Consider the following 10,204-nt stretch of genomic DNA (forward strand, 5'->3'; position numbering starts at 1 on the left):
CTTAATAGGACGCACTCGAGCTCGTTATAGGCGCGGCGAAAGACCACTCTCGTTCACCTAACTCACTCGCAAATAGTTTTTCTTTTACTTTCACTGCGATGAAGGAAGTACGTGCGCAACGACGCGAGCAAGCGGACAGGCATATCCGGCGGTTTCACAATACAGCCACGCTGGCACGCAAACGTATACGAACTGTCGTGTCTATCACGACTGTGTTCCTCCCCTCTATTCTTCCTCTCTTTTCAATAACGAATCGGCCCGAGCTCGCGGCTCGGGCGGTTGGTTTCGAAGCACTCGTGAGGCGCCACTATCGAGGCAATGCTCCGGTGCTAGTACTGGGCGAACGGAAACCTTGAACTCCGGCGTACCGAGGTATTTCCCTAGCCCACTTCGAGAAACCGATTTCTCACGGTTTTCCTCGAAGTTATTTCATGATGATATCGTCGGGATCCGGTAAGGCTCAATGACGCGACCGCCAGACGATAGGTCAAATAAATCCCGCCACTGCCAGAGGTGACGCTTGAAAGGCGAAAGTCGAGCACAGTCGATTTCGTCCGGCGACTCTGGAGGGAAAAGCTCGAAAATATGTTCGGTCACGCTAAATGCTGGGAGGCCATCGTTTTCAACGCTTCCGTATAGTCTTTTCGGGATTACATTTTCTGTGTCTGCCCATTCATTCCCGACCTCTCTCACCACTGGCGGTAACATCGGCCCGAACAGCAGAGCGAAACCGCGTTTTAGGGTTGGCCGGGGGGACACACAGTCAGTGCTGCCCGGCCACGCATTGGTTTGCAATCAGTGCCTCAATCGTACCACGAAGCAAATCCGCGAACCGAACCGTTCCCATTTCGGGATCGCGAGGAAACGTATAATCGGGAAAGAGGGAACACTCGAACCCACTGGGCTCCTAGTTTCGGGAACGGGCTGCGAGGAGACGGCAGTGGCGGCGCGCGCGCAGGCAGTGAGCGAGCAAGGGAAGAAGCGTGCCGAGGTCAAGCCTCGGTCGCCGCCGCCGCCGCCGCCGCTGCCTCGCGTTTCGTGCAAACGTGCGCTCGCGCTGACGGGCGACGCTGGCAGAAAAAAAAGCGTGCAGTGTTGGGTCCGTGCGATGCCGCGGGTGTGACCCGAAAGAGCACCTTGTTCACGACCGTGCCACGCCACCTGCTCCCATACACACGCGGTGGGTTGTGTGGTGCACGGATCGTCACGACGTCGTCACACACGGCGGCGGATAGAGCGTAGTGAAAAGCACACCATACTCACGGCACATGTGTGGCAGTTCCATTTGGCGGAGTAGCCTCCGAGGCAGTCAAAGCGGCTCAGGAGCGCGCGGAACTCGCAGGCGACCAGGCAGGCGAGCTGGTCGGCGCGCAGCGCTCGGTCGAGGCGGTCGGCATGACACGAGCCGGCGTCGAGCAGCAGCCGCCGCATGGGCAGGTGCGTGCAGAAGGGCAGCCGAGCCGGCGGCGACGCGCACGATGCGGCCGCGGCTGCCGCTCCAGCGCTACACGAAGCGTTGCAGCGCGCCGACGACCGGAACGGGGGGAACGACACGGGTGGCTCGGCCGGAGGAGGCAGCTCGCCGCTGCCGCTGCCGCTACCGCGGCACACACACAGGGCGGCGCAGAGCACGAGCCGCCCGAGAAGCGCTTCCCAAGGTGCCGTCCCATGCCTAGGCGCCAAGGGCATAGTTCGTGGGCGCTGTGTCGCAGCACGCTCGTGGGTCAACCGAAGGGCGCCCCAGCCGCGGGACCCAGGGCTCCCGCATGACCGCGGCCTCAGCGACGACCTCGCACCGATCCGCAGGCCGCCATCTTGGCAAGCCTCCCCGCCGCCGATGCCAGCGGGCCCGAGCCTCTTCCGCGCATGCGCGCGCAGCTACCCCCCCGCCGCTTCTACGCGCACACGGGAGACCGCGGACGCCGTCGTCTGCTCGACGGCGACGCGCGAGAATGCCGCCGGGGCACCCCGACGGCGCTGCCGTCGGCTGCGACGCTTCCTCACAGTTGGCCCCTTCACAAGCAAGCTCAGTGGGAAATGAGTAACAGCATATATTAGCCGAACATCGTTGAATACTAATCACGACGTTTTTGTTCGCGTGCTGCAACCTGCAAACCTGAGCGGTAACGGTATTTAATGCGGGTGGTAGTAAAGGTATCCTCTAAGCGTAGCTACTGGTCTCTACAAGCACCATACAAGACCAAACACGTTTCTGCGCAGTACAAACGCATCATACACAGGGAAATAAGTAAATGAAATTGCAGTCGGGCATGTGGCACGGCAGCCGACAGCGCCCTTGCGGTACCGGAAAAACGAGCGACGAGAGGGGTGACGTTCTCAACTGAATGAAACGAACTATGCCGATCAGTTGCGATTCTTGAGCTAGGCGCCGTGACGGGAGAGAAATTCGAAGTCAACAGCGCCAGCGCCACCTCGCTCCTCTGCGAGCATCCGAAAACGGTGACAGGTACCAAATAGCTCTCGTTTCTGCTGCTACCCGATACGTCTTCCTGCCATAATGATTGTAACATGAATATGTAAACAATATTATTTTGAGGAGAAACCACTATTTCGTCCGCGATGTTAATTTAAGTCAGTCATTCACATTGGAATGAATAAACAAAACTGGGGGCAGAGCGAGTTGGCCTGTAAAGCGTGCACCACTGCACGTCTTTCTTGCATTGTGTGGAGACACCGCTACAGGGGCGTAAAGATTGAGGTTAAGAGCGGATGAGCGTAAAGAACATAAAGCTGACGTTGTTAAAAAGACCAATAAATAAATATTCGCGATGAAACAGATAGTCGCAGTGCCCTTATCCCAAAAGTAAACACTGTGTTCGTCAGGTAATCCGAATATAATTACTTTTGAACTCAGCCACAGAAACACAAAAATTCTCGCTCAATATCTAGAAAGTGCCTACAGTGTAGGACTCCGAAATTTCAGGAGTATTTGAAGCCACATACTCAAGTAGCTTAATTTCACGAAGCGGGTCAGAAAACTGCGAGCTTTTGAAGGACGCTAAAAGTGTCGTCGCACACTTTAAATCCTACATATTAGAAAACCAGGCAGTAATTTTATTGTCGGTCATTGGCGATCCCTGGCTCTTGCGCAAAGGAAGATGTTATATGATCACTGTTTTTTAACGAGACAGTAATGTAATTACTATGAGGCAACTGCTTCAAACACTTTTATTAGCTGTAAGAGGCCAAGAAGTACACCATAGTTGTAAACTTCACACGAGTGCTAGAGTTACGAACTGTTAATTATGGGTTAAGGCGAGGAATCAGAATCAGAATCGGTTTTATTGAAAATGATTAAAAAGATTACAGGCTGTTATTATACAGAAGGAGGTCCCGAAGTAAGAGACTGCAATGGGACCTCCTTTACAATTTAAACATAACAAAGTACAGATTACAGCAGTTGTAACACATCGCGAACAATTTAAACATAATAAAATTAAGACATAATATTTACAATTTAAACGTAATAAAGTACAGATTACAGCAGTTGTAACACATCGTGAACAAGAACTGATTACAGGTTTTAGCATAAATAGGTTAATGAAAGAAATAAACGTTCATAGATAGGAGGCATATATAAAAAAAAGCACAGTAGTATAATTTTGTCGAACAGTAAGAGCTTAGAGTATAAATGACTGGACGTACATAATATAATTGTCAAACTCAAATACATGTGCATGACAAGGGCATCAAACATGAATCTAATTGCACTTCTATGAAAATTAAATGAAGGCACATTGAAAGAATGGCTATGAGTATAAACTAAACTGCACTGAGCTAATTGATTCCTAATCGTTTCTCTTAATGCCGTCGATTGTGAAAACATCGGTCGCTTACCGCAGTTATTCAGTCACTCATTCTCACGCTCACTCAATTGATCACTGAAATCGTATAAGGAAGATAAAACAGTTAGAAAACGATTCAACATTTAGTTTACGTCGATCAAAGGAGAGGATGCTGAGCGAGTTGAGGGTGAGAGAAGGGTGGAATCACTGCACACGGCACTATCACGTCACCCTTCGTGTGAAGGGAGTGGGAGGAGCATCGGACTGCTCAAGTTTTTAGACTTGCCTACCTTAGGGATAGGCCGACATTTTTAAAATACACATACCCAAGGGAACGTCTTTAGACTGCACTACCTACGGTGTTGGCCCACATATTTAGACTGCGTAATCTCAGACATCGACCCATAAAAGAGGTTAGAAGCAGACGTACTCAATACCGATAAGTGGGCGTAAATCGCTAAGAAAGATAATTCTTTAAAACGGAACGCCGACCAAAGCGGTATTGTTAAAGCGATTGATGTTCCGGCTTGGCACACGAAAGCCTTCTTCCTTGGGTGATCAAGGCTTCGGTGTGTCAACGTCAACTTTTGTCGTCGTTTTGTTTTTTATGCTTCTGACATGAATTCGTTTCCAGACCAGACGAGATGTCGTCCAACTATCGCTTTCATTCATCTCAATGACTCGCTCGCTCACTCACTGAACTGAATCACACGATCACTCCTGTGTCACTTGCATTCACCTCATAATCACTCAACACCTCCAACCTGCTTGTTTAGAGCAAGCGCTTCGTGTTGCACTTTCCGTGGCTGCAGATTTCACCCGATTAACACTATATCCGACGTTTGTTGCGTCTCCTCGCGATTCCGACTGCCCGAGTTCACGAGCAACAGTTCATCTCGCGACGACAACGGCGACGACACCTCGAAACAGCGTCGCCTCACTCTCGACCGAGGCCTCCCCGAGCGTTCTGAGTAATGACGGCCCGCCACCCGTGTCGTACAAGCGCCTTAAAGAGTGATGAAGGTTCCCTCGTTGCCAGCCAGGTAAGGCCATTACGCATGCCCACCGGTGCTGCGACGTTGACGAATGAAGGCCGGGTGTCGGATGTCCCAGTGTGCGTGCGCGTGTCTGCGCGTGCGTGCCCAGCACTGCGCAGCGCGGCGGAGCAGGCGAGAATAGGCTCGTCCCGTGTACCAGCTGAGAACGCAACCGGGCGTCGTGCGAGCTCTCGCGGAAAACGACGACTACGCGGGGCGAAGAAGCGCGCTTGAGAATAAAGTCATTTTTCTTGGCACCGAGCGACGTGAGGGAAAGGAGGTGCGAGAGAAGAGCGCCGGTTTACGCTGATCTCGGCCGTTTAAAGTTGTGTCTTCGCCGCGCTACAGGGTCGTTTTTTAACGATGCGCCGCGCGATCTTTCTTTTGCCCCGCGCTCTCTGCCGTCGCTCGGGGAGCTGATGAGAGTAGTTTGGTGAAAGAGAAACACGTCTTCTAAGTGTGCTCGAATGACGCGCTTTTTTTATATATATACTTGTGCGCGCTGTTCACCATTCACGTGTTATAATCGCGATTTATGTTCCAGCGTTCAAGCTGTGCTGTTGCGGTTGACCGCTGCGTCTCTCTATAGTAGAAAACAACCTTCTCCATTTTTTTCTACGTGTAATATTAAAAAAAGCAAGAAACTTTAGATGCTTACGCAGTGCACGTAAACAAATTAAGTGCCAAAAAAATCTGGCTGTACCAACAGTATAAGTTATGTGCAACCCCAGTTAATAACTATTAGTATTAGTGGAAGTCGGTTCGCAGATAAACAAGGACACAATGTTCGGTCTTTCACACTTTCTTCAAATACGACCAAATAAGTTTTCTTTCAAATAATAAGAACAGCAAGACAATGCAAGCAATCAGTCAAATGTACTTTGGTGTTGATCATAGTTCCCACGAACTGCATCAATGTAAGCTCCTCAGCCGTGCGTAATGACGCGTCCGGTGAAGGTTGGCGGAGGCATAACTTCTAGTGTTTCTCGGCACCAGAGCAAATAAAGTTTTAAAGTTTTATCATACCATACCATACCAGAGCAAATATACATCTCGCAATGTAGAAATCGATGTTGAAGTCGCAATGTTGGAAGTTGATGTGGCTGCTACCAATTTTTGTTCTTTCTTACAGCTATGGCTGTATGATAGAGAGAGAGAAAGTTCTTACAGCTATGGCTGTATGGTAGAGAGAGAAAAAGAAACATTTATTTTCATTAGTTTATTAGGGTTTGCAGTACGTGTGGGCTGGGCGTAACTATGGTCGTCAAGTGATAGAGATCTTAAAAAATCACCACCCCTTCCACTTCATGAAGATGGTCGAGCAGCGAAGTTGTGTTAGTTAAACCGAGAGTTAAGATTGTTACATGTGCATGTGATGCAATTGCGTAAACACTAGTACACAGAGATCTACAACAGGAACTTGTATTATATTTAAACGTTGCGATGCTACAAGAGGCAGCGACTTCCGACGCTACTCGACGAGTCTCTACTTCTCTGGTCGAAACCTGCCGAGCCGCCGCCAGAGGAATCGACAGCAGCTCGGCGCGTTGCCTCGTTGGTGCTGCTACATATTTGCGGTTCTCTCAGTGTTTGTTTTTTTCACGTGAGATTTCGCTGTGTGTTTTGGCGTGATTTTTTTCACGTGCAAGTTGCGCCGCCCCTTTTTTCCGCGCCAGTAATGAGAGCAAGCGACGAGCCCGTTCACGCGCCAACTCTCGCTGACGCTCGCGGTAGGCAGCCTCTTTCTCAGGAGCACGTACTACACGTGGTCTTCCCTTAGTCGCATCGCAGCCCAGCTGCCATGCGCATTCGTTATTCGAAAGGGCGCGCCGCACAGAGACAGCTTCTCTTATACCCATCACCTCTCCTCCTCGGGCCCAGCGCGGCCTCTCATTGGCCGCATCCTCCCTCCCCGCCCATCGCGCCTCCCCTCCTCTGCTGGTCACGTGATCTGCCCTACCCCGGCGCGGCTCTCATCCTCTCCTGGTCACGTGACCTGCGTGACACTGGACAGACGGCGACGGCTTGACTAAGTTAAAAATGCAGAAAAATTGAAAAACTGCTATAGCGCGAGAGAGATTTGAAACCTATCCGTGCAAGTCGGGAAAAAATTTTGTTAAATAATGTACCGGACTATGTTTCCATCGGGGCACCGGGAAAATAAATTTTCGTAAACAATATGGGCAGAAACAGATTGCTCACTTTTTTTTTAATTTTATATATTCTTCAACCCCGCTGCCCAGCAATTTTCTCTCAATACCAGCAACAATACTTAGGGGATCGCTGGTGCATCGTTTAGGTTATAGAGCAAAATTTTACAGGGAAGGTTCATGAGGGAGTTGTTTACAGAAGCAAGCTCCATTTCTGTACTCGTTGCAGCGATGCAACTCACTGAAATTTATCCAGGCATTCTCTTGTATTTCTTCATTTATTGCTCTCCGCGATTGCGAAAGCTGGCATCGCGTCAAGAAAATTGTGAAAATAGAATTCATGTATTTTATTACATTTGCTTTATTATCTGGTGGGCCCGTTTATTCTTCGATTCCGCTAGTTTTCAACGTTTAATGCTTTACTAAGACTCTTCAAAACAATGAACGCGGTTTGTGGCTATGTCTACCAACAGCTAACGATCAAAATCTGCCCGAAACCCATGTCATCGTTTGTACAAACACGAAATGCCTGCGTTCCATCGCTTGTTCCTCCCGTTTTTTACAATGACATTTACCGCACTACGGTTGATACACCACGCAGCGAGCCCATCATTCCTTTATGACAAATCTCTCGCAAAACTAAGAAAAAAAACCAACGAAAAATAACATAATGCGCTACTCAAAGGGTGGTAATTATACTGCTGTCTCAATTAGTACAACTCCGACCACACCACAACGGCTACATTAAGATATTGCGCATAGATCAAACCACACAAGTTAAAAAACATGAGAAATGATGACCATACGTCGTCTTGTTTACTGCAATTCGTATGAACTTCATCACAGTATCAGCTAAGTTTCAATTTAAATATTTCCGACTATCAATTTCTCTTCAAATAATTTTAGATTTTTTTAAAAATTTCCTCTACCCTGATACCACCCGATTACTGGCAGATCCCCCGGCGTGGCCTGTGTCATTTCAGTAGAAGCGATGAGAGCTCGGGGAGTCAGTAAAAAAAGGCTGCACAGCGCCAAGCATGCATGGTCATTTCACAAAGAAGCCAACTAGCCAATTACCACGACCTTGACCTATGTTGCACGTTACAATGATTAAAAACTAATCATCTGCAGCACAGTCAATGACGGCACGACGATGCACACGAAGCGAAACTGGGAGCGAATCCTGGGTACTGAAAATAGAGTTAATTTCTGCGGTTTTACGTAGCAAAACCACGATACGATTATGAGGTAAGCCGTAGTGGATTACTCCGGTTTAAATTTGACCACCTGGGGTTCTGCGACGTGCACCCAATGCACGGAAGACGGGCGTTTTTGCATTTCGCCCCTCATCGTAATGCGGCCGCCGCAGTCGGGATTTGATCCGGCGCCCTCGGGTTTAGAAGCGCAACACCAAAGCCCCTACGCCACCACGGAGGGGGACAAAAATGAATAGTGTTGTCGTGTGCGATGAAATCATGTCACCATGTCGGCTCGACTGTTTTTTTTTTTTTTTTATTCGGATCGCATGGACGGGAACTTGCAGGACAATGACAAGTCCCATAATAGATACCACTTTTATTAAGAGCGCATAACAGTTGCGGCACAGTTAAGTGCAATGCCGCACTAAGTACCAATCCAAGCCTCGTCCAACGAGGCATGAATTAGGCCTGCGACCTGATTGGCAGATTCCGACAGGCAGCTCTCGGCTTTCGTCAAGAAGCACCGCTCATAAGGCGGCTTTTGAAATGCCCCAGATTTCCCATTCCACTTTCGCGGTGCGGCATCAATAATGTAAGAAACATTTACCTGATGCGCATCGCCATCATTTTTCCATCCCGGATTTTTGTTTTGCCCGGAGAATATGTCTTGAAATGCGAAGTGAACTGCATCTGGGCTTCATAAAATTTTCTTAATATACATATTTCAAGTTTTTTTTTTTTTTTTTTTACATCCAACAGGTTGGAGGAGCCAAAGGGAAAAAAAGCTTCGAATGCAGCTTGAAAGGCATTCTGCCCCCTACGGTTGCCAGACTTGGCAAGGCGGAGCTGTCACGTGGTTTCAGAAGCAAACAAAAACAGATAACACTAGATAGCATCCTTTGGAATACAAGATAACGCAAGATATCACACTTCACAATGAAGTGCTAGAAATAACTACAAAATCTTACAACTTCAATATAGCAGAGTTGAACGCAGCAAAAAAGAAACAAAGCGACGTATCAGAACAATACGCTTAGCTCTAGAAACAATACAGAAATGTAATGATGTATATACAAGAGCAGCAAGGTGAACTGACACGTATTCATTGAATGGTAAATGCCATATCAATTAGGCGTGTTAAGTCTTGCCGACATGCTCATCTGGAGCGTGACGTCTGCGTTGCGGTACTCCTTCAATATCAAATAATCGCGCAATTAGCTTCGCAAGCACGGCTGCGCCGAAAGCGTTGCTCGCGCAGCTAAGTGCGTCGTCTACAAATCGACAGTCTCTTCAGCGATCTCGCTTAGAAACAGCACCGCCTTCGCAGATTTCCTCTCGGTGCTTGGCGATAGGTTATGGCGCGGTCTACACGGGCTCGAACTTCTGTTTGAACAGCCGTTGTCCGGTGCTTACGCCCTTGGGCAGAGCTATGTGGATCCGGCAGCTTCAGGAAGTCCATTAGGCCACTTCTCTGGCCCCTCGCTAGTCGTTCACTGGAGTGGGTGGCGTCGCTGGCTACATTTGAAGTCGTGTATGGGCCATTTAGGGATGGGATATACGCCCCTCTCTCTCTCTCTCTGCAGTTGTTAACCGAGCGGTCGTCGCTTCGACAACGAAAAAGTCGATACAATACAATTCTAGAGGCACAAATTGTATTGTGAAAGAGAGCTTACGTTTCATTTGAGGGCATCACGGATGCTAGGAGGAGAAAACTCGCATACGGGATTCACAGGAAAGCACAGTTCGTGGCACAGTGAAAGAAAAAGAAAATACAGGAAAAGAAAGATAATCTTGCTGCTATATGCGGACGGCATTTCTTATTTCCCTGAAAGCACCTCTACCTGAACATTACTTCAGAAGAAATTGCTTCGTTAAGTACTTTTTATTTCCTATTCTCGTTTGCGAACAACGGAGATTGGTTTTGGTACAGACTCACCCTGTAAGCTGTGCTTTTTATCTGCCGAAATAAAAGTCGTGATTTAACGACCACCTGACAGCGAGCAGTTAGCCTT

The 10,204-nt window shown here is 48.6% G+C and overlaps 1 protein-coding gene across 2 annotated transcripts in view; it reads right to left on the reverse strand.

The window, feature by feature from the left end:
- LOC119440420 (uncharacterized) overlaps window positions 1-1,964 on the reverse strand; it is a 243,622-nt gene extending 241,658 nt beyond the window's left edge. For both annotated transcript variants that reach the window (XM_049661650.1, XM_049661651.1), the window contains exon 1: window positions 1,264-1,964. In XM_049661650.1, the coding sequence (XP_049517607.1) occupies window positions 1,264-1,689 (426 nt within the window). In that variant the 5' untranslated portion in view covers window positions 1,690-1,964. The remainder of the gene's footprint in view (window positions 1-1,263) is intronic.
- Window positions 1,965-10,204: the final 8,240 nt, after the last annotated feature.

This window comes from Dermacentor silvarum, chromosome 2, assembly GCF_013339745.2.
Source record: "Dermacentor silvarum isolate Dsil-2018 chromosome 2, BIME_Dsil_1.4, whole genome shotgun sequence".
In the NCBI taxonomy this organism is placed as follows: Eukaryota; Metazoa; Arthropoda; class Arachnida; order Ixodida; family Ixodidae; genus Dermacentor; species Dermacentor silvarum.